We start from the raw sequence: 25,829 nt of genomic DNA, 5'->3' as shown, positions 1-25,829 counted from the left end.
ATTCTCTGCATCTCTACTATGTTCCTAAAAAATTGTTCAGACTTTATCAGATCTCAGAAGGACAGGGAAAGAGGTTAGCAAAAGTTCAGCAGGCAAAGTAGTAAATCCAGACAGATCTCTAGTAAATTCAGAGCTATTCTGGAAAACAAATTGGTATCTAGTAAAAAGAATCTAGCTATGCAACTAATAATAAGCATCTATTATGCATTCTAAATAGCCCTCACGTGGCTCTGAGTGTCAACACAGAATATGGCTGATAAACCCAGTCTATTCTGTTATCCAAAGTGCTGGGGCATTCCTTACTAATTTGCCCTAATGGTTTTCACACAAGTTCTAACAAGATACCCCCATTCCACAGAGCTTTTGTGGGCTGCGGCACAGTTAAGGGCAAAAAAAGAGTGAGAGCCCAGATTCAGCTGTAGGAGACAACTCTTTTACAGTGGCACTCCTAGTTCTTTACCTGCTGCTGACACATGAGGCCTGAGTCCACTGACTCTTTCAGCCTGCCACAAATATACGGATTTCATCCTTCTTTCAATAACAGTTTGGTGCCCATGGTGGCAGGCTCCCTAGCCCTCCACTCTACTCCCTTCTAGTTTACCTTCCTGACTTGAAAGACTAGAAATTCAACAACATTTTCAGACTCTCTTGCAGCTAGCATTCCATATCCAAATTAAGTCCTCCAATTAGGTGTGTTTGCATGAGGTCCAGAAGGCAGAAGCAAAAGAGAAACCCCCTTTCAAGCTTTTTCGCTGAAAAACAAGATCATAAAAAGGTAAGCTAACTTTTTAACAGCATGCTTCTAATGTTCAGTCTCTGACTTCCTAGATGGTGAGAGGCTGTTGAGGCAACTGAAAACAGCAGCTTTTTGAGTGTGGCTTTCTGAACTTTGGACTGCAGCTCTGGGGATATACCTTGAACCCCTCTTTCCAGTGACAATCTCAAAAGTGGCAGTTCCCTGGAGAGCCAGTCCTGCACTGCCGCAGATCTGCCTCCTGTACTTCCTTTCTCTGTCACCACCATAACCATTAACATTTCTTGTGCATTCACTATGTGGTAGGCACTGTACTAAATGCTTTAAATAAATCATTTCATTTAAACTCCAAAACAACTCCATCAGGAAGGTACTATTAATATCTTTTTTTGTCAGATGAGTTAGCTGTGTTCTGAAAAGGGATAAATTGCACAGGATCAGATCAAAGCTAGTGGTTAAGTAGTAGGTAAAGCTAGAATTCAATCCCAGATCTGCCCTACTGCAAAGCCAGAGCTCTTTTTCTTTAAAGTTGAGGGTCTAAGACATATTAGCAGATTTTAATTGCCCATACACATTATGTTGCTGAAAATGCTGTTCATTCTTTTCCTTTAAACAATATAGACACACAGGCCAGTCTATTTCATGTCCAGATACATCTAGATAGCAAAGAAGTCTAATTAAATAGAAAGCCATTTAAAAATACAAAGGTATCTCTTTGTGAAAGCTTGCCTAAGTCATAATAAGATCATTTTTACGGTAAAAATTTAAGAACTAAGATGAAAGCAGACAGGTCTTTCCATTTGTCTCTGGAAGAACCAGAGCTGGGAGAAGAGACTCACACTTACCAGGTGCTCGGTTAACAGCAAGGTTTCGGAAATGGCTGCCTTTGATCATTTCCACAGATAATCGCCCCGTTGTGGCATTGTACGAGAGCCCCACCAACAGCTCTGGCGCCCCTCCATGAGACAGCGACTGCGTGGATGAAGTACTATCACTGTGAGAAACCGCAGATGGGCTGAGCGGAGACCCTCCACTCTGGAGGGGAAGAACAACAAAGAATCCATTGGCCCACGCTGCACTACTCTCTTTTAGAGAAAGCCGATATTATGTTTGGTGAAATTGTGACCCAATCCCCAATGACTGCCAAAGATGACTAAGGGCGCACTCGGTGTGAATTACAATGGCCCCGGGAGCACAGTCGTGGATGAGATCCCTGCATTAGGAACTGACATGTTTGCTTCAAGAGCTGTCTCCATTCAATATTTCCTCTCTAAAGACAAAACGGACAAAGACGTTATTACTAGTGTAAATCAAACCCTCTAAGATACAAGGAGAGTTAATAATACATTCAATATAGACTCAAATTCCCTCCTGTGTAATCTGTGCTTGGATGTTTCTAAGGAACCCCTTCACTCCAGGCCTGAGGTTTGTTTCTGTTCTCTGCAGCTCCTTGATGAATATGGCAATACAGGAGGTGTTGTGTCTTAACTGTAAAAGAAACGACCACTGGACATCTACCCCCACATAGAACATTTGGCTCCTAGTACTGCTTAAGGTTGTTAAATACATGCCAGGTGCCAAATTTTGCCTTTTAAAGAAATAACTTACATTACAAATGAGCACTTTTACAACTGTTTGAGAAAAAAGCCAACACATGGGTTGTGGGTCTCAGCGACCTGGCAGGCACCAAGTGAGCCCAGGAGAACTTGCGCTTTCTGTCATGTTTATTCATGGGCACGCTTCTCCTGAGCACCTACCCTTCCCCACCAGGCACGGGCACATCAGGAGGAGGAGCGCAAAACTGAGCAGGACACTGGTTGTCACTCAAGGCACGGGAGTAGCAATCAGCCCTGTAGGGGCAGGCAATCCTGTCCCCCTGAAACTCCATCTCTTCCACCAGAAACAAGGGCATTCGATTTGGCTTAACCCTTTCTTCTCAATGTCTAAAATCATTTCTTCAAACTTCTGACCAGAAACTCAATAATCAGAACCAATAAAAGGAATCAAATATTCTGCCCATCTGCAGGAAAATATCCTGTTTACCAAACCACAGACATCTCGGCAGAGTGCCACCCCCCGCCCCGCCGCCCCGGAGGCTTTGTGGAACACAATTTGTAAACGGTAGGGCTAGGTGGTTGTGATAGATGCCTTACAGACCCTACTGTCTAGAAGATAAGAATTCAACAATGAAATATTTGCTTACTTTTCAGTGAGACTCACTCCCACTCCGGTGCTTCTATAAAAGCTTCCCGCTGTGGCACCTGTCACTCACTGCTTGCCTCTCCCATCAAATTCTGAATCCGTATAAATCTCTCAGTCCCTGGTGCATAGCCTAATGTCTGGCACATAACTATGCTCAACAAAATGAAAGATTTTCACCTGCAAAGTTCTTTTACACTAGCTCATTTTCCCCATTCAACTCTGTGCCCCCAGCACACAGCATAGGGCCTAGCAAGCAGAAATATGGGTGTGATCATCCCCATTCCCCAGCTCTATCATGCAGGATCCCTCCTGATCTCCTGTGCATTCTGTTCTCCATCACTTCAGATGTGCTTTACGCAGATATTAAGAAAAAAGGGAGATCTGAGCAGAGATGAGACATCATCTGGCTTATACTTTAAAAGGCTCATTCTGGCTCCCACGTCCAGAAGAGTCTGTAGAGGCAAAAGCAGAAGTGGAAAGACCACCACTGAGCAGCTATTTCAGTAATCCAGCAGAGAGCCAGGTTCTGGTTGTACTTGAAGATAGAGCCCATAGGATTTCAGGTGGAAAACAGAAAAGTCACAGATGATTTCTGAGATTTTTGAACCCAGCAATTGGAAGAATGAAACTGCCTTTAAGTAACATGGGGAAGACTGCAGGTGGAATAGATTTAGGGAGGCAAAAATCAGGATTTCAAGCCTGAAGATGTTAATTTTGAGACATCATTGGACATTTAAGTAGATGAACCTGCCACCACTACAGTCCAGCCTTTCTGTCTCCTTTGTTCTTCTTCAGATATGACAAGTTTCCTCCCTCCCCCGGCCACCCCACATCCTGACTGCTTGCTTATGCTGTTCTCTCTGTCTGGAACTCTCATCCTCCTCACGTCACCAGCCTCTCTCTCTCGATGCTGTGAGTTCTGGTGTTTCATCACCACCTCGGAGAAACTTTCTCTGATCCTCTAAACAAGAGCAGCCTATCACTCTCTCTCCTTGCCTACTTGGCCACCACTAGACTGCAAGCTCTCCAAGTGCAGAGGCATCGCCTGCTTAGTTCTTTCCTGCATCCACTTTGCCTGTACCATAATTGACAGTAAACATCTCTGAATGAATGACTGATTGACCCCAAAGCCTAGAGAGCTCCCTGATCTGTTAACATGGTTTTGTAAAAGGAGATGGGCATACCACATGACATATAACCCACAGCAGTAGTGAGCTGCCCATCCTGTAGACATGTAAATTATGACACCCTTCCTTGAAACTCTGGGGCAAGCAGGGAAATGGGGTATGAGGGAAGACTGTACTAATACAAATGAAAGGTTTTGGAGGCAGCTGAAGTTCTGGGCTGCTATCTCAGTCTGCCCCAGCATACCAGTGAAGAACCTTGTCCAGAAAGTCCCATCTCTGAGATTCATCATGATGCAGATTGGGGGTAGGAGGAGTAGGATCAGTTATCCACAAACCAGAAGGCCAAGCCACCTTCCCTGTTTTTCTCCATGCCCTCTACCACACTGCTACTATCTTGTCCTAAAATGGACAGGGCATTTATCCATCAGGTTATCAGGAAGACAGGCATGAAAGACCCATTGTACCATGAAGTGCAAATCATGGCTTACAAGGGTGAGGAGAGCCAAATGGAAAATTAAATTCAAGTCTTTGAATTCACAGACTGAATGTATTAAATCAAGGGCTAACAATCCCAGGTCTTCAAACACACCACGTCATTACCAGCACCATTGAACATACTCACACTTATATTACTTCTTGGCTCCAGAACCAGAGTCACTTTCATTTCCCCTTCTGGGTGCAGGTGGCTGAGATAGAATAGTTTCTCTCCCATCATTCTCTCTCGGGTCATCTTCCGGGCAGCGTACAGGCGGAAGCGGACAGCACAGGCAGCCACGTCTCTGGGCTCCAGCTTGGCGAAGGTGACCTTCTCCTTGAAGACGGGGTTGGGCCCTCTCTGTATGTTCGTCCTGCCCCTCTGTTTCTTACCAGGCAGCAGCACTACATGAACTTGCCAGGAGTTGACACCACTTCGGTCCTTATCTGGGAGGCCCTGTGCCCTCACAATGGTCACTGTGAGCTTCTGGCTGGAGGCTCTATATTCAAAGATGACATCTAGGTCACCACACTTTGAGATGGGCTCTGAGACTCCGGATGGCACCTGCAAATTGGTCCTGTCCTGTTCCTGTTGCAGGCAGAGGAAACAATTAGAAACGGAAATGATGAGACCCAATTACATTTTGGCCAGTTGGTGCTCCTTTGTGCTCCTTTAGAATCCCTCCTTTCTAACTGCCAGTGTATTCCCTCTATATCAGACAGGTCTATTTACTGGTCTGTCGCTGCATTAAACTGTGAATTCTTTGACGGCACAGTGCCTAGCATATGGCGCGCCTTCGTGAATGTTTTTGGAATGGATAACTAAAGCTTTTATATTTTGCAAAGTGTTTTCATATACACTGCCTCTCAAAAAGCACAATTGCCCAGGATCATTGAAACCAACTGAGATGCTAAATCTAAAATTAAGTCAACAGGCAATTGTCCATAGGAGACTTTTCCTTGTGTCCCTAAATACAGATGGTTGAGACTGAGCCTGTTCTCCACAGGCAAGAGTTTTCCACAGACAAGAATTTTGATGGGAGTCCCAGGAAGGTGATGCTTCAGTATATTTTCAATCTACGTGAGAGAAAAGGTTTAGGGCTGAGCTTCTCAAACTTTAATGTAGACCTAAATCATCTGAGGATTCTGACTCAGTAGGTCTGGAGTGGAGCTTGAGATTCTGCCATTTCTGGGACGTGTGCAAGGGATGTTGATGCTACTAGCCTCACCTCACACTTTGAGCAGCAAGGGTTTAGGAGGACACCTCCACAGCCCTTTAGTAAACAGCAACACTGAGCCTGGAGCCAGAATATCTAAATTGAAATCATAACTCTAGCACTGACTATCTTTTTTACCCTGGCCAAATAGACCAGCCTCTCTGTATTCAAGCTTAAAAACGCACATTAATGTGCCTGCTTGCTGGTGTGTTGTTGTGAGGTTTTCATTGATGTGAAAATACCTGGCTCAGGCCAGACTGCATCAATATCTATTCCCACCACTGAACTGGTGCTACCTATTCTCAAATACACATCTCTCTTTATGGAATGTCACCCTTGGACAGCAATTTACTTGCAGCCACTCAGATCTGATGACCTTACTGGGAAAACTGAGCTGAACTGCATTTATTATAATGAACCACCCCACTAACAAATTATAAATAATGTCAAAAATAATTCTGTTTTCCTCTGAAGGCATGATCCTTACCTGTAACTCAACTTTGAACTGATTCTTATTGCAAACCAGTTCTTATTTATGCAATTGAACACCAGACCTTGCTAATTTAAAGATCTCGTTTCAAATTATAATAAAATGCCTCAAAATATGCATCCATCAGTGAAACTTTCCCACATAGTCTGAGTGAAAGTTCATGGTTCTCTGGGTTCATATTTCCCTAGGAAGCCCAGGCCTACTATTTACTAGCTATATGACACTGGGCAAGTTACTTAATCCTTTCCATGTTCTATTTTCCTCAACTGTAAAATGAAGATGGTGCCTTCTGTGTAGGGATGTTGTAAAAGGTAGAGGACTTGACAGATAGTAGACATCTAATAAATACCCTTTTCTTTTAAGATTCAAATTAGCCTACAAGAAAATTTAGATTTCTTGTAAAATAAGCGAAGCTTCTTATATCCTTTCCTCTGAGCATGCAATCATGCGTGAGTGTTTCTATTCAGAGGTACTTAGTTTCAAGTGATAAAAGTGGTTGCTATAGAGACTTTTGAATACAACTGACTGGTGTATATATATTAGAAGCAAGTCTCCAAGGATTTAGGCCAACTCAAAAATCAAGTCAGAATCTTCTCTCAAACTCCCTTGTCTCTTCCTAAAACTCCCATCTATTTTAGCCTACTCTTGTTCATCTCTGTATTGCATTTCTGACCATAAGTAATAATAGCTAACATCTACTATGCTGTTTCTTATGCCAAATACCATATCAAATCCTTTATAGGCTACAAAAACTGGCTCTTAAACACTTCAGATCTTCTTGGCCTTACCTCATGTTCCATCTTCCCCTAAGGCACAGCCTATCTGGGCTCTAAGTAGTTTCAGTCTGGAACAATTCAATAAAGTCTTACCTTCTACCCACACAATATAATTCTCATCTCTTATCATTGGTCCTTCTGTTGACCACCAAGGCTTAGACAGCTGCAGAATCCTGCTTGATACTAATATATGTAAAGTCTACTTTTTGCTCCGTAGTCAGTTGTCCTATCAGTTCACACAGCTTCTTGGAGTGTGGACACACAAGATCAAGCAATTAGCCATACTGCGTGGTGGCCAATTCAACTGTGTATTCTCATACTTGATCTCCCTTTTTCCCTGCCTTACTTCCCTTGTCTCGCACTTTTGTTCCCTGGGGTTGCACTCCCAAAGTAGGGAACAAAGCCTTTACTTAGGCTCTGTTTTTTTTGAGGAACCCAACTAAGAAACATTATCTTTTTGAATATTTACATCAATGTAATGAGGTAGGTATTTTAATATCTTCATTTTATGAAGGAAGAAACTAAAGCTTAGAAAGACTAAATAACACGCTCTTTCCCCACAAGCCCAGATCATATTCACAGACAAGATTATCCAGGACTCATTCCCTGGCAGTTTGAGTCCCGGGCCTGCCTTAACTTGTATTCAATACTCAAAATCCCAAAATCCCAAACCTTATTTTGAACCATATGGTCTCCTTTCTTCTTCCCCAAACCTTCAGGCATAACAATTTTTATTTACACACACACACACACACACACACACACACACACACACACACACACATATATATATAGAGAGAGAGAGAGAGAGGGAGAGAGAGAAAGCATGCACGAGAGAGAGAGAGAGCACAAGATGAAGAGGGGAGAAGACGGAAGGTGGGGGTTGGAATCACACTGTCTGTGGTTTTTACATCCTTTGAGGCCCCTGCTCTTAATGTTAGTTAATAGCTCTTAGTTTTGTCAACTTCAATGCCAAGGTAAAAATATTTTAGTGAATGAGGAACTCTCTCCACTTACGTATCAGGCTATCTCTTCAGATAAATGCTCACTTCCCCTGCAGGTTTCTAGGAGAGTCCTGAGTAGAGCTCCTGACTGTCCTAAGAATGCCTCTGAATAAGGCACAGATCCTGCCAATGGCTGGGCTTTGGATAGGCCAATTCAAGCTGTGGCCCATAAAAACTGGGCTTTGTGGCCCCTCCCTGGGTTGATTTGAGAAAAAGATTTGTGAATGTTGGTATTTTCATAGCAATTAATTATTTCAATACACTTTACCTCTCACTAGGCAACTGAAGGAGCTCCTCATGTGGGTACTGTTAACACCACTAATCCATCTGACCTTCCTGCAAGGTAAAAATCTCTTCATTCTTATCCCCATTTGGCAGATTTTAATTAACTTCTCAAGGCCAACCAATTAATCAGTGGAAAGCAGAGATGAAAAGTGGGACACCTGTCTCCCTGTGTGCTCAAAATCACCAGCCACACTCCCATTGTCTTTCCTGCCAAGCCCTGGGTCCGCAGGCAAAAGCCAACGGCCTTTGCCAGCAGAGAAAAGCGGAGCTCAAAAATCCATCAGCCTAACAGGTAGTCACACTGCACGACCGGTTTCCTTCTGAGACAAAATAAACGATTCCTTGAGCTCTAATATCCTGGGCTTTTCCTTAAGATGAGAATACTTGTGTCAAATTGTCAAAACCCATGTATGTTTAAAGATTTTCTGTCAAATTGAAAGCCTTTCTGTTTTAGTAAGATAGTGTTGATGTCATCTGTGTGGCCTAAAGCAAACAGGCCTACAATATGTTCCTGATGCCAGATACACAGGGGACGACAGAGTTCTCAATACAGCTAAGAGGCAAATGAATCAATTCTTAAAAGGCAAGCTAAGCCTGCAAAGCAGGCAGTTACGGGAACTGCCTCCGTGTTGGATGTGAAGTTCTCCTGTAGGAGCACCAAATTACAGTTTTTTCTCAAAATAGATAGGAGGTTGAATGGAGCGCACAGAGATGTCTGGGTATTTTTGGAGTCTGAGAACATTTAGTACCCTCAATACCGAGTCTTCTATTAAAGCTCCAGCAGGCAGGTAAATGGGAGGTGACCTGGAGAAGGCACTTCCAAGCCTCATGGCACAATCACCAAGGAGACAGAGTATCAATAGGCAGGCAAATCGTTTAGTCTGTTTTGTTTTTGGGTGAGAGATTCAAAGCATTTTTAAAATGTTAGTGTGTGGGATTTAATATGGCTTGGTAGTAAACTAACGGGTAAGCAGAGTTTTTTCTTTTTTTAAACAAAATTTATAAAGTTAATGGCTTTGGGTGTCTCTATATGAAGGGCTGCTTTTTAACAAGCCACAAACCACATATGTGAGCTACCATTTAGGTCCTCAGCAGAAACACCTACACAGGGGCACGTATATGTGTGCATACCCCCCCTTAGATACTACCTACATGCACCAATGTGTTAGCAGTAAGGCTTGGAAACAGGGTTTTCTGTGATTTTTTTTTTTTTTACCTTGAGCATTTAGTGTGTGTGACACTCCAAGTCCTAACAAGAGATGTATTCTGTTTATTTTCTTAAATGGATGCTAATAAAATCCATTTACCTCTCTCCTCCTTCCCTCATCCCTGCAAATTATATTAAAGGTTTATATATGTATATGACTTATTTCATCAAAATTAATTTCAAATTAGGTATTAAATGCCATTCCTTAATGCCTTCCAATGTCACAGAATCATGATAGGAGGGATCTATCTAATGGAAAAATAACTGTAAGGGCCAGTAAAAGGAAACAATTTGGTAAAATCCTTATCACAGTGCCTGGCATATATTAACTGCTCAATAAATTGTAGCTACTACCATCATCACCTCCAGCCATATCTCTGGATTGATTGTTACATTTATTCTGGACTAAGCTTTAATTGAAAAAGAACTTTGGAAGAAGTATCTTTTATCAGAGATTTACTACGAAAAGCAGTGTCAATGGCCAGAGGGCCATTACTGATTAATGCTGTTTCCTAGGCCTTCAGTTAAATTCAAAGCTAACAAATATATTCACAGTGCAACAGCCACATCATCATATCTTGTATAATTTCACTTGGAAGGCCATATCATTTTAGTTCCATTTTCAAATAACTTTCATATCAAATAATCAAAACTTGAGATTTGGGCTAAATAAAAATAGACTCCACTTAATTGAAACCATGAAGTAAATAAACCAGTCTCCCTAAAGAACTGAAAATTCCATTATTTAAAATTAAGCCTGTAAAAAGCCTTTATGTAAAAGAAAAGCCTGGCTGTTCCTGGATCCATTCTGTCACCATTCCTCTTTTTCTTCCTTTTTTTAAACCATTCTTCCTTTTTTTTTCCATTTTGAGAGATAGTTATGATTCTGTTATTGACATGCATGGGATTTTGGTCATCTGAACAAAAATTTATTGCAGATAAAGGTAATGCTTCCTTTCTGGAAATTTTTTTTTTTTTTTTTTTTTTTTTTTTTTTTTTAGTGAGATGAGGAGAAAGGATAGTGGAAAGAGGGGAAGGGGAAAGGGAACCAATGAAAGAATGAAAAACAAATCACTTGCCTCTGGACTCCACATGGAGGAGCTGTCAGTGGCATAGGAATCTTCAAATCCCCGGCTATTAAAAGCTGTCTCCATCTCCAAGCTGCCCTCTGTGGATTGGCGCCTGAGGCTTTGGACCACACTGGACTCTTGGTGAGATGTGCCATGGTGTTTGGCATCCCCCCTCTCACATGGGGACTGTGAGTGAGCAGGGATGTGGTCATCTGCACCATAGGAGAGATTCTCAGAATAACGCCGTTGGCTGGCTCCATCCAAATCTAAATTTGCAATAAGAAAACTGTTTCAAATGCATTATTTTTAATACCTTTTTACCTAGAGAAATTGAGTAATTGCAGTCACAACAATCAAGATTGCGAAAACAGAACCCATACCAATAATACCTGCAGAAACATAATTCTATCCATACAGTGAAGAAACTTGATCCATAAAATGAAAAAGAACATTATCTCATTATGGGGGGTATCAGAAGGTTTAATACTTTTTAAATATGAGTGTAGAGAATGTATATTTATGTCAAAAGGATAAAATAGACACAGCATTTTGCTGGAGCTAATGACCACAAGACTTCTGCAATGGATCTAGAAAGCAAAAAGAGTCATCTAATATGAAGATCATATGGTCTCCCAACCTTACCATGCTTCCTTTTCTCTGCAGTGTTTACTATATTCCCCTCTGCTCAAAAAGCTTCGGTGACCCTGCCGAGTAAAAAGTTCTCTCCTTGATTCATGGTCTTGGATTGATATGATCTGAGTTTAAATCTTGTCTCTGCCATAAGAATTTGGACAATATTCAAATTCTCTGAATCTTTGCTTCTTTATCTAAAAAATGATAAAAGCTATCAAAAGATCACTGTGAGGATCACTGTGGACACATGAAATAATATTCACCTGGCAGCCAGCAGGCCTTCCATAAATACTAGCCTTGCTTACCTGCCTGGCCCGAACTGGCCTCATCCAGCCCATCCAACCCCATTTTCCACTGCTTCCCAAGCGACCATGCCTCATTCCTCTGGTCTCACCCGTTTGTGAAAATGCTAGCTGTGTATTTCTGCTCACAGTGCCCCTCAAACCCTCCCTGTGTCTGTCCTCCCTCCCCATACAAAGCGCCAACAACTCCTGAGCCTTCCCTGCCTCCTTCAGTCTCCACACTTTTCTCTCTCAGCACTCCTCACCCCAATTCATCCCGTTTCGTCTTCCTACATGTCAAGGTGGTCCTCAGATGGTCAGGAAAAGCTGGCAGGATCTTCTTAAGAAATAGCTGCCCCCACTATTTGCCTCCCACGTCCAAAGAGAAATTGAAGATCTCTTATCTCTTTGGCCTCTTTTCTCCTCCAGCAGACCCCATCCCAGGATGAAAGAAAATTAGAGATTTAGACAGGACAAGGGAGTGGGTTGGCAAAGTCTATGTCATAAAGCTCTTACATATACATCGTATGGTAGCAATTGTGTTCCCTCGTTAGCCTGATACCTCAGCTATTAATAGAATGTAAGCTCCTGGATGGTACTAAGCCACATACATCTACTGCATAGTCTTTATCTGCCAGTGGGTTATCACTAACCCTTCAGAGAACTTAAAAGTCTAGGTAGGTAATAAACATTGAAAGCAGCCAGGTATGCGGCAATATGAGTGTTGGTGACAGGGATTCACCAGAGTATATGACCCATGTATAGTAAGCATTCAAACTTCAAAAACATGTAATCAACCAGACCATATAAAAACATCTTCAGGCAGATCCTCGGGGCAGAACTTCAGACTCCTGATTTGGGGTTTTGTAAAATCACAGCAGGCCATTGAGAAAGTTCCCTATCTTCTTTGTTATCCTAAATTATTCAGTTCAGACCCCTTAGACACACTTTTATAGGACATCACAACATTTTTACATCCAGACTTTTGGTTATTTGGCAAACATACTAAAAACAGGCCACACAAAATGACAGAACAAGGAAAAATCCACATGCAAAAACCTACAACATAAAGCAGGATTGTCTTCTAAGTCTCTAATTAGCACACCCATTCCTCACATATATGAACAGTAAAATGTCCTATTAAACAGTGGGTCATCCATCAACATGTGTAGAACCCAGCAGGATTTCAGCACAAAATTTTACTTTACTAAGAAATTACCCCCATAAAATTGTCTCATGACTTTAACTCCTACGGTGATAATACCAAGATCAGTAATAAGAGAATTTTCAAAAGCTACATTAAGCCTTGAAAAGCTATTCATAACTGAAAAACATAAGAATGATATTAACGTAACAAACCATTTTCCATGACAGACAAGCAAGGAATGAATTAGCGAAGCAAATCTGGGGTACAAGTCAAGTCGCGAGGAGGAGGAAAGGGAAAGGTGATTCACCTTTCCATAAAGCAGTCTTCCCGTGCCTTTAAATTAAAGAAGATCATGTCACCTTCAACACACGCACAAAAGTAATTGCCTGTTGTCAGAGAAATGTATCCTGGCTTCTTAGAAATTATAGGCCATAACTATGTCACATCAACCAAATTTATTTTAACAGAGAAATTCTTCCACTTGCTTAGTCCATACCCCACTTTGATAGAATAAAACCCCATTATTCAAATACATTTTTCATACTCCCAAACCTCTTTCCCTGATCGCCACCCAAATACAAAGACTTCTGCTTACCATCTGTGATGGCAAGTTTTATGTGTCAACTTGGTTAGTCTATAGGCGCCAATTATTCAATCAAACACTAAATCTAGGTATTGCTGTGAAGGTATTTTATAGATGTGATTAAAGCCTATAATCACTTGACTTTAAGCAAAGGAGATTATCCTACATAAGCAGTCAGCTGAAAGACCTTAAGAGAACTGAGGTTCCCCTGGAGAAGACGTTTAACCTAAGAACTACAGCTTCAGCTCATGCCTAGAGTTTCCCCCTACCTTTCTGCAACCTGTTCTGCAAATATGGGGGCTGTGTATTTCTGTTACCTAGCCAGCCACCACCTTCATATAAACCAGTTCTTTGCAATGAATCTCTTGGGGTACACACACACACACACACACACACACACACCCCTGCATGTGCATGTGTTTGTATGTACATGTACATTCTGTACGTATATGTATGCATATAATCCTGCTGGTTCTAGTTCTCCAATTGAACCATGACGGATATACCATCTCAAACAAAACTAAGTACACATTCTGGAGACAATTGATCTGGTTTTGAGGACACCAGGGTAATAATATCTAGCTTGTAGGAAACATCCTCAGAATAACTATTCCATAAGCAAAAATAAGGTTACTGCTAGAAAAAGAAAAAAAAAAGCCCCAGGAAATGGACTAATATTCTGCAACTAACCTTTCATGCCTAAAGACCTTGCATACAGGCCTCCAATCCAGACCACTTAGACCAAAAACCCTCTTTAACATTATCAGGAATCCAGTGACAGAGTGCAATAACATTAAATCAGATACACAGGACAAAAGAGAACTTGCCTGGAATATGGTTCCAAATAGCCTCACCACAGAATCTAGAATGAAGGATTTCACTTAAGATGAAATATGAGACAACCTACCAATAGCTCATTCATGTTTCAGATTTTACTTGGATTTGGCCCTTTAATTTCACTGTCCAACACTTTTGAATGCATTATTAAAGTGGAAGAACTGTTTCTACAACTACATTTGGTCTTACAAAACAAGGTTTACAGTGGAATAAAACAGCTAAATAGAGAACAGGCATACCAAAAAATTCCTCTCTGGGCTGCATGCTTAATCTTTTCATGATTCTTTACCACTGAAAAACATCCACTGATATAAAGATGAACAAAAAAAAATCAAGCAATAAAAAATATGTTAACATTTCCATGGCATCTGGTAACCTAAAATTTGGCATGTGGCTATTTCTATGAAAATCCTGCTGATTTTCTTCAAAATCTACAGGTACTTCATTCAATGTAGTAGATTTTTTTTCCTCTTTAACCTTTTCTATCACCATCTGTCTAAAATTCAGAATTACCAGTTAGGACAAGAGATAATTTGTTGCTCATTCCAGGAAGGATAAGGGTTAGAATGGTTGTCAGAACTCTCAGAATATCAGCCATTTGTGTAAATCAGAAGCCAGACACTTGGGCTTTGGGGAAATGGGGCCATTAGCTTTAGGATTAAACAAGCTGTTCTCAGGGAATCAACTGCTATTAACTTTCATTAGCTAACATTTGCCCTCTCAATGGAGAGAAAGGAATGCTGTGATGTAACATCAGAGAAAGAGAAAAGTCAAGAGAGGGGGTGGGGAAACGACAGTGTCTGCGGCCACTGATGTTGTGGTTCGGTTATATAAGGCCTTTATTTATTAATTTATCTTGAGCTAAAAAGAATGGCAATAAAATACATTATGTTGGTTTATGCCAATAAGTCAGACCACATGACAGATAACAAGTTATTCCTGCTGAAAATTAGGGGTCTTTTTGTTCATTCCATCTCTTTAATTCTTTATTCTGTCTGCATGTCCTGTGCTCATCCTCAAATCAAAATGTCTCCTCTTTTATCTTCTCTCAATTTCTGCACCCTCCTTTTTGTCTGTCTGGGTTTGAAAACATGGAACATCTACAGCTATGCCCTCATTTGACTGACCACCTTCCCAAAAGGAAAGAAGGAAAGGTTAGAGAGCTCAGGTAACTGAGATCAGGTCATGAAGGTGGATGGCAGAGCATTTTCTCTTGCTTTTTTACCAAATACACGTCACAGACCCTTCCCTGTTACAATGGCTGTGTCTATTCAGGGCTCTGGGCATAAAGGAGTCAGACAGATACTTTGACCTTTGCTTGGGAAACCACAAAGAACTAGTGTACTGTTCTGTTTGCATCCTCTCTCCAGGTTACTTTGGGTCTATGTTAGAGAGGGGAGGAGGACCTGTAACAAGGTCTGCCCACCATCCCAAGCTGGCCACCCTACCTTTGAGTATCCCCTCCCCTTTGTGAAATGTAAATTTAGGAAGATAATGCTGGAGAATGACATAAGACTTTGTGCTTACCCAGTAATTTTCATGCAGGTGGGGTGTGTAAGAAACTACAGGGACTGAGGGTAAGGATACAGGGGCATGTGCTGTTTGTAAAAGGTTATTTAATATTATTACACTACTTTTTTTTATTTGAAAGATAAAAATACCCATTGCTTTCATAATGCAAACTAATTAGAAGAAAGGCTTCAAAATATCTTCTGGAGTTATATAGATATATGGAAAACTTATTTTATGATTCTAATGGGAGAAATGGCACAGACTCTCAACGTCAGTGGACAGGTACATGAAATTTTTGTGTTTATCAAAAGGGAACAAGATTTGCTAAGCTCAATAAATACTATTCTAAATTTAGGAAGAAGTGGCCGATAAGAAAGAAAGGGGTCCCACAACCCAGTATCGAGACCCACCCAGTTCTGATCCATTCCTTCTCTCAACCCTCCTGCATGGCAGTCCCCTTGGGAGGTTTAAAGCAGCCCCTTTGCTCCATGTGCTGCATCCTGTCTCATTTTCTTTTCCTTTCCAGACTCTCAGATGCAGAGTGCGGAGGCTGAATAACTCGGATGTGCTCTTACCATTGGCCATCCCTGGTCTAAAGAAAGGGTGTCAGGCAAAGAATACCTTCGCAGGCAGATACTTCTGTGCCATCTTCTCCGTGTGTCAACAACAAACGGCTGAATTTTGGTTTCCGCTCCAATCCTGTCTGCTTTCCTTTCTCAGATGTCACTGAACGGAAACTCTGGGACCGGGACACGGAAATCTCAAATTGTTTGATCACCTCCTCGTCACTGTCGGAAGATGTGGACAGCTCTTCGTCATCCCCAAAGCTGTTGACTGGGAGTAAACAAGAGCCATGAGTCTCCTGTGTGGCCTATGTGCTCGAATACAGAGATAGACTCTCCGGGAAAACAGAAGAGAAGAGCATGGACAATAAGCTTGAACAAAGGCACGCTCAAACTGGATAGAAAAAAATGTAAAACACTTCTGCAACACAAATTTGAATCCAAAGAAAAGAATGCTCCTGAAGGCAATCAGAAATACGGTATAAAGCTAGAACCCAACGGAAATCATTGGGACACCCATAGTCAGCATAATGAACTCTCATGTTGAGCCAGGCAGCCCTGCTAATTTGTTATGTTGCTTAAATGTGTTCATAACTGGAAACAGAATGTGTATCAGCACATTTGCCTTATATGCAGTTCTAGTCAACGACCATGGGATGTATGCTCTTCATCTCATCACATTTATTAAAACACACATAGCCAATCCCTACTTCAGAGAAGGAGTATCTACAACACGATTTTCCAAAAGCTTTCCAGTTTTGAAGAGAGTCCACCCGGTGCAGTGGCTCATGCCTGTAATCCCAGCACGTTGGGAGGCCAAAGTGGGCAGATCACTTGAGGTCAGGGGTTCGAGACCAGCCTGGCCAACATGGTGAAACCCTGTCTCTACAAAAAAATACAAAAATTAGCCAAGTTTGGTGTCAGGCGCCTATAATCCTGGCTACTCGGGAGGCTGAAGCAGGAGAATCACTTCAACCCAGGAAGCAGAGGTTGCAGTGAGCTGAGATTGCGCCACTGAACTCCAGTCTCGGTGACAGAGTGAGACTCCGTCTCAAAAAAAAAAAAAAAAAAAAAAAAAGAAAAGAAAAGAAAAAAGACTCATTGTGTGTGTTTTAACCCATTGAGAAATTTTCTCAATCTTTCTCAGCATCAACAATCCAACCTTAGAATTATTGATTTTTAAAAATAAGTTGTATATATTTGAGGTTTACAACATGATGGTATGGGATACATACAGATAGTAAAATGGTTCCTATAGTGAAACAAATTAACATATCTATCACCTCGCATAGTTACTTTTTTGTGTAACAAGAGCAGCTGAAATCTACTTATTCAACAAAAGTCCCTAATGACATACAGTTTCATTCACTATAATCCACATCTTGTAGGTTAGATCTGTAGACTTGTTCATCCTGCATATCCATTTTGTATACTTTGACATGCATCCCTATTCCTGCCCCCTGCCCCTTGGTAACTGTTTTATTCTGTTTCTGTATATTTGAACTTTTTTTGTTAGATTCCACATATAAGTGAAATGATGCACTATATCTCTTTCTGTGTCTGGTTTACTTCATTTAGCAGAATGTCCTCCAGTTCCATCCATGTTAGGGCAAACGACAGATCTCGTTTTTTAAATTTTCTTTTCATTGTCAATATAAAAATCTCCTTCCTTTCTAAGGCATATTTATGCACCACAATTTCTTCATCCATTCGCCCATTGACGGACACTCAGGTTGTTTCCTTATCTTCGCTACTGTGAATAATACTGCAGTGAGCATGGGACTGCAGATATCTTTACGAGGTAGTGATTTCAGCTCCTGAGGTATATACCCAGAAGACGGACTTCTTGATCATATAGCAGTATGTTGTTAATTTTTTTTCTTTTTTCTTCTCTTTGAGACAGAGTCCCACTCTGTCACCCAGGATGGAGTGCAGTGGCGCGATCTCAGCTCACTGCAACCTCTGCCTCCTAGGTTCAAGCAATTCTCGTGCCTCAGCCACCACAGTAGCTGAGATTACAGGCATGCACCACCATACTCAGGTTTTTTTGTTTGTTTGTTTGTTTGTTTGTTTAAGTAGAGACAGGGTTTCACCATGTTGGCCAGGGCCTCCCAAAGTGTTGGGATGACAGGCGTGAGCCACCATGCCCAGCCTATTGTTAATTTATTTAGGAGCCTCTATAGTGTTTTCCATAACAACTGCAACCATGTACATTCCTATCAACAGTGTGCTAGAGTTCCCTTTTCTCCATACCCTCACCAACACACGTTGTCTTTTATCTTTTTGATAACAGCCCTTCTAATGAAATACCCTTTGAATTATTCATACAGTTTTCCCACACCTTGATATACCAGCACACGGGCCTTCTTTCAGTTTCTCCAACAGGCCGGGATTGTTCTTGCTGTTGAGCTCTTTGACTTTGTTGTTCCTTCTGCCTCCCCCAGGTGTTTACATGTCTGGCTCCTTCACATCGCAGGTCTCAGCTTGACTGGCACTTCATCCTACAGTCCTCCCTGAACATCCTCCCTTAAGTAGTTGTCTTCATAGCACTAAGCTTTAGTTCTCTGTTCTCCCCTATAACTTCCATGAAAATAAGAATATTTCCTATTTTGTTAACTGATGTCTCTCAATATGTAAAACAATGCCTGCTGCATAGTAAGTAGTTCATAAACACTTGTTAAATATTGAATGACTTGGTGAATACCCAGAGTTCTCCTAAGCCTGAGTGTATATCCATGCACTCACACATACACACACACACACGGTTCCCCGTGCTTAGAATACTCTTCTCCAGCCCCTATATACACTAGTCAGGAATCTAACTCATCACTGAGGTCTCAGCTTAGACATCACTTCTTCCAGAAAGTCCTTCCCTGACCTCTTACATCAGGTTAAGAGCTCCCTGCATGTGCTGTAAAACAATTTTCTGTTCTCTCTTGTCAGTGCTCCCTCCCATGCCATGGCAGCATTACCTATCTAACTGCAAATTGCCCCACCTAATCTGCATATATACCATGAGGGTGAGGAGCACATCAGACTGCCCACCTTTGCATCCAGGCCCTATCTCCAAGCCAGGCACACAGCAGACGACTCTGTAAATATTTGCTGAATGTGAATTGGAAACCACAAATAATGGGGAATAATTTTTAATCATTTTATATCCCAAAGTCACATAGTGATTCCAGAGAAGAATATGGTTGTTCATTCACAGATGGGTCCTGAAGATCACTTCTGAATCAGAAGCCAGGAAGGAATAAAAAGCCATATTTCAAGTGAGAGAAAATACTTTTAAACACCAGCCTGGTCAAAACATGTATTCTCTGGCTTGTCTGAGAGCTGACATTCCTGGGGTTCTCTGGAAGACTAGCAATAATAACACACTTACTGAGTGCTCATTATGCGTCAGGCACTGTCATAAGTGCCTTAACATAAAACCTTTATGATTATTTCCATTTTTCCAAGTAAGAAAATTGAGGCAGAGAGAAGTACACAGCTGGCAGAAGATCACATTGCCAATTAAGAGCAGAACCAAGATCTGATTTAAAGCAGCCAGTCTCTAGCACCCACATTTCTAATCAGAGTGCTGGAGAATCAGAGAGAGGCGGTGGAAAGAACTCTCACTCTGTGTACTCACGTTAACTAGTGGAGCTCCTGTGGCCAAGTCTCTTAACCTCTCTTATGCCTTGTTTTTGGATCATGTTAAAGGTCTGGATCATCTCCCAGGTCTTTTCTAGCTCTAAAATTCTCCAGCTCCAAACTTCCCCAACACGCATCAACATTTGATTTGTTTTTTACTGATCTTCTCTTTCATGGAGCAGCTTCTCCAGGAACGTAAGAGTACATCTTTGTCATCTCACTTATTCTACTGGCTGCATCTAACACCACAGCAGGACCTGAAAACCTAAGTGTCAGAAGAGACTAGATTTCCCAGCATTACTCCAATAAGCTATGCAAATACCATCCCATCAGAAAACCACCATAATGACCAGTCTCTTCATGCCTCCATGTGCTGGGCATAGCACTCTAGGATGGGATGGACCATTGCAAATAGGTGAGATCCAGGGACAACAGGAACAAAATCAAACTACTTCCACCTTTAGAGTACAGGACCAGCTAAGCACCTGGGGAGATACATGCATGTGAGGGGTGTCTGGATTAGACAACAATTGGAGTGTTTTCCAACTCTGAGATTCCATTCTAATTTATATTTTTAGGCCAATTTTTAAAATTTAAGTAGTCATAAGTCATCCATTTCAAATGAGTTAGTCAATGCATGGATATCTTTCCATCTATAAAATAATTGCAACTAATTTATTAGCATTTGGTTCTTGATTTTTTTTTAGTGAGGCATTGATCATCCACAGAGCAAAAATTCTCCTTGCCTGATATACAATCATACAGTACTTATAACATTTCCCATATACTAAACATATAAACCAGCTACCTTCTTGGGAATTTGCATCTACCCATTCCATGAAGTAGGAATTATATTATGATTATATAGATAGAAACGAAAGGCAGAGAAAAGTTAAGTAACTTGTCATAAGGCGACAAATTTAAGAAATTACCAAAGTTGGGACTTAGGTATAGCATCTATGTCCCTAACCACTGTGCATATCATCAGATTTCATTGCATTAGGAAGCTAGAGCCCTATCTAGCTTACTCCTCATAGCAAGGTTCAGGGAGCTCTCCTGCTTCCACCCTGACACCTGTCAAGAGTGCTTTCTTTGTGATGGATAAAGGAAGAGCAGAGCAGTGAAAAGGGCAGTAGTAGTGTAGATGTGAGTGCATACAGGCTTATTGCTCCTTGTGGGATTATAAATACATCTGCACGTGCTATTCTAAGCCTCACTCCCCAAGGACCTCAGGGAATTCTCAGTCTAAAGATGAAACCTGCGATCTCTTGCAGAGATCTTGCAAAGGTCACTGAGCAGCAACAGAAGTCAATAGTGGCACTGTTACAGTAATAAAAGCAATCCTTTATGCAGCATTTATCACATGCCAGGCATTGTTCTACTACTCGACATACATTAACTTATTTACCCCTCACAATAACCTAAGGAAGTAGGTACTATTATTATCCCCAGGCTATGAATGAAGAAACTAAGGCACAATGAGGTTAATAACTTGCCACAGTCATAACAGTTTAAAAGCAGTGGGCCAAGATTCAAACCCAAGCTGTCTTGCTCCGAAGTCCATGTTATTAATAGTCCACTATGCTCCCTCTACCATCTGTTTCCCCATGGAAAAAACTTCTTAAATTCTGGACAAAATGGATGCAACTGTGTTTTATCACCAGGAAAATAAAATTACATACATTGGGCTGGAAAAGATTTTCATGAGCAGCTATTCCCTCTACTTCACGTAGAAAAACCAAAGCCAAAAAGCTGAAGTGATTTGCCCACCATCACACCAAACCAGGACCAATCTAAAGTCTACCATGTTCCAAGTCAATGGTTTTTCCATAGCATTTTCCAATCTCTCCCCAATGTTTGTTCGTTGGTTTGTTTGTTTTCAAATTTAAAATTTGGCTCTTGTCTATTTGCAAGATCCCAGCTACTTGCCTTTCAATGTATCTATGCTATCAACTAAATAGCTGATGTGGGTTTCATTTAACTTAATCTTTGAAAGTCACAAGGTCTCCTCTAAGTTGTGACACTTATTTCAACAACAAGTTAGCATCTTCTGAAGCATCATATACACACCAAGTTGAAATCCCTTTCTAATTAAGTACCAAGGAAATAAGACAATAGAAATTTTTATTTTATCTTTTTATCTAATTTACCTTCATCCAATTCACTTGCTAATGTGACAGAAAAAAAGTTACACAATTTTCATAAATGTGGATACACCTTGAAGCTGAAAGACTGTTCATTTCACTCAATCACAGAATTCAGACATATCTCAGATATCATCTAAACATCTGCCACCAAAGAGAAGACTGACTCTCCTGCAATCTTTCTGATACATGTACTCCAGCAGCTTCATCCCTTTATGAACACACAATCAAGGTGCTACTGTGGGCTTCTTGGGCTGGCAGGCAGTTCATGACTTTCACAGTCAAAGAGGCATCCAAAAATGACCCATCAGTATCAAGTTCCTATTGCAAGGAAGCCAGAGTGTTCCTCTCTAATTTTTAATCATTTTCTTCTAGTTTAAGGAGGAGCAGAGGAAATTCCATCTCTATCTTCCAAACAGACAGGATGGTGGGGTCTTAGTATGACAGAAACTGTCTGTTGGGAGTAGTATCAGCCACTGTTAGAGTGGCTAAGAGCGCAGAATGTGAAGCCACGCTGACAGAGTTTAAAACTGGGATATTACATTTGCAAGTCTGGGACCTAAGCAAGTTCCTTTAATCTCTCTAAACTTCAGCGTCCTCATTTCTATATCCCTTACCTCTTAAAATTGTTGAGAAGACCACATGAGATAAATCACGAAAAGGCACTTAGCATATGTCTGGCATATGATACACTTTTTAAATGTTTAACTGCTATTGTTATTTTCATCATCTTCATCAGCATCCCTCACCATGTCATTGCCCTTTGTGGAAATCCTTTTCTCCAGCTTGGCATTTATATGCAAAGGTAAGCATGTGCCCTCTCCCAGGGTCTGACTTTGAGAACTTACCATTAGGGTTGTTGTAGTGGAAGGGTGGAAAAAACAAGGGCTGGGGCAGGAGGAGATAAAGCTGATAGCATGGGTTGTACTTCCCACCTTGCCTTACAATGCTTTTTCCCAAGCCTGGAGGTGGAGTGCTCTGTAGGAGCTAACAACACTGCCTGGAAGTGGGAAGTGCCCAACACCTGCTCATTTTGTTGCTTCTTTTAAGGAAGCAAAATTACCAACTGGCAATGCAGAGAGGATTTCTTGAGCCTGTCTGCTGCTACTTTAGACATGGAGAAAAAAAATTATAAATGATCAGAGCAGCGCCAAGCTTATTAATTCCTCCCACATAGGAGCAATGTGGTGGAGGCAAGTACTGCTCACACTGAATAGACGGGAAGTAGAGACAGGTAGGGGTGGGTTGTGCTCAGTGGTGCGGTACCTGAGTGCTACTTTCAACTACAATTTCAGGAAATCCCTTAGATATGAGATTTCTCCAATATCCATAGCAAATGGCTGCCCATGTTGGTTGGATAAGGATAGAAATAAGGATAAGAAAAAGCAGAAGGGAGGTCCAAGATGACAACTGCCCACATTAGTCCCTAGGAAAAAACGGCCACATTTCTAAAAGCACAATCTGGCCATTCCTGGACTCAAACAGGTTAGGAAAATAGTTTTATAAATTACCCAGTCTTGATTTTTTTTTTGAGACTATTCCCTGAGGAAGTCTAAGGTTCCCCAAAGGAGCTTCAATGCCAGTGTAGACATGGAGGTGTATAAGGGATGCAATACACAGGTTGGGCTCTGTACTCTCTTCGATCAGGGCTATTTTGTTTCAATATGCTTTATATTTTTATAAGATTACGCTGGGGGGAGAAGGAAGACTCTGACACATTAAGTTTTAAAAACGTTGATGTAAACCAACTCCTTCATTCTCCCTCATCCCCACCTCAAATAGAGAAACTAAGGCTGAGGCTACTTTACAATCAAATAGCTAGTAAGTGGCAGAAAAAAGATCAACATCTGGTCCCCCTGCAAACATCAGTTTTGTCACCCAAACCTTGTATGAGATGTTTTGACAACTCCATTTCACATATGAACAAAGCGATGGCACTTGTAATAGTTAAATATGAGTGAGTCAAACAGAAAATCTTCCATTACAATTAGTAACCTACAAAGCACTATACTAGGAAACAAATTACAATATTGAAAATTCCAGTTCTGACAATGGCAGAGTGATTCAAACTAACCCCTTTACAAGTAAAAATTATAAATTCACAACAACATTTTTTAAGTCAACTATTTAAAGGCATGGTGAGCAAGAGCAGACAGAAATTGGAGGAGATCCAATTTCTGAAAGAAAGGAACACAGATTATATATATACTTGCTGGGTTTTTTTTTTTTTTTTCATTGCTCTAGCAGCTACTGAGAAAGAGGTGTTAAAATCTCTAACTTTTATTTTGAAATTTTATTTCTTCTTTTAGTTTGTTACTTCTTCCTTCATGTATTTTGAAGCCCTTAATAGGTGCACACACACTTACAATTTTGTGTCTTCTTGAATTGACCACTTTACCACTATAAAACATACTTTTTTCTTTTTCCTAATACTCCTTGTCTTCAAGTCTACTTTGTCTGATATTAATGTAACTGCACTAGCTTCCTTATGCTCTCAGTTTGCATAACTCATATTTTTAATTCTTTCATTTTCAACCCGTCTGTGTTTATATTTAATGTATGCTTCTTATAGCTATAATACAGTTGGGTCTTGCTTTTTTCTTCAGTTTGACAATCTGTACTTTCAAGTGAGAATTTATTTAATTTGCATTTAATGTATGAACATTGTTGGGTTTAGGTATGTCATTTTGCTGTTTGTTTTCTATTTGTTGCATCTGTTTTTTCATCTTCAGTTGCTCTTACTACTTTATATATGTGTTAATAACCTGTTCGCTTAAAATTCCATTTTAATTTGTCTATTAAGTTCTTTGGCTATACCTATTTGCATTTTCTTTTGTCAACAGTTGTTCTAGAGATTGTGTCCTATGTGAATCACAGTCTATTTTAAGACAGTGTTATATCAATTTACAAAATTTATACATTGCATTATACAATATTATACCATGGCACAATGATTTGTACTTTGCAACAGTATAAATAATTTACCTCCCCTCTCCTTTGTGTTATTGTTATCTCATATTTAACCTCACACTTTATCAACCCCACAATGCAATATTATACTTTTATTATCTCCGTACCTTGACATACAGTTGATCATAATGATGTGCAATTGAAAAGAGTGTTCTTCAGTTTTTGGATACAGAGTTCAATAAATATCAAATAATACCAATCTCTACACAGCTCTTACAGAAAGAAGAGAAAGAAAGAGCACTTCTGAACTCATTTTAAGAGGTCAGCATAATCCTAAACACCTTTTAACAAGACATCACAGTATAGAAAATCATATACCAATATCTCTTATGATTATAGTCATAAAAAATCCTCAGCAATATATTAAAAAAAGAAATCCAATAACGTATTTAAAGGATTATATATTATGACCACATAAGGTTTACCCTAGAAATGCAAGGTTGGTTTAAGATACTAAAGTTGACGCAATTCACCAAATTAACACAATAAAAAAGAAAAACCAAATAATCATCTCAACTCATACAGAAAACAATGCTGACAGAATTTATTGTCAATTTCTGATTAAAAAAAAAATTTCACCATCCTATGGATATTTCTCAATCTTGAAAGAAAAGGAGTGTAGGGAATCTACTGAAACCCTATAGCTAAAATCAACTACGAGAACTACTTAGTGAATTTGGCAAGGTCATTATATAAAAATCGATTCTGTTTTTATATTCTAGTAACAAATTACATATGAAATTTTTTTAAATTCCATTTAGAAAGAGCATCAAACTGCACTAATACTTAGAAATAAATTTAACAGAAAGCATTCAAAACTCTCACACTAAAAGCAATAAAATATTACTGAGAGAAAATAGAAGACTCAATATTGTTAACATGCTAATTTCTCTCAACCAGTATAATGATTTAATGCA

General features: G+C 40.4%; 1 protein-coding gene across 6 annotated transcripts in view; it reads right to left on the bottom strand.

The window, feature by feature from the left end:
* SYT16 (synaptotagmin 16) overlaps positions 1 to 25,829 on the bottom strand; it is a 287,967-nt gene that overhangs the window by 19,363 nt on the left and 242,775 nt on the right. For 3 of the 6 annotated variants that reach the window (XM_073997493.1, XM_045396532.3, XM_065548880.2), the window contains 4 exons: positions 16,221 to 16,433; positions 10,616 to 10,872; positions 4,706 to 5,146; positions 1,600 to 1,789 (listed from right to left, as the gene is read on the bottom strand). In XM_073997493.1, the coding sequence (XP_073853594.1) occupies positions 1,600 to 1,789; positions 4,706 to 5,146; positions 10,616 to 10,872; positions 16,221 to 16,433 (1,101 nt within the window). The remainder of the gene's footprint in view (positions 1 to 1,599; positions 1,790 to 4,705; positions 5,147 to 10,615; positions 10,873 to 16,220; positions 16,434 to 25,829) is intronic. The other 3 variants (XM_045396531.3, XM_073997494.1, XM_065548881.2) reach the window with 1 other exon arrangement.

Source organism: Macaca fascicularis, chromosome 7 (genome assembly GCF_037993035.2).
Source record: "Macaca fascicularis isolate 582-1 chromosome 7, T2T-MFA8v1.1".
Lineage (NCBI taxonomy): Eukaryota > Metazoa > Chordata > Mammalia > Primates > Cercopithecidae > Macaca > Macaca fascicularis.
Note: the sequence above shows the minus strand (reverse complement) of the source record. Positions and strands in the feature narration are given on the sequence as shown.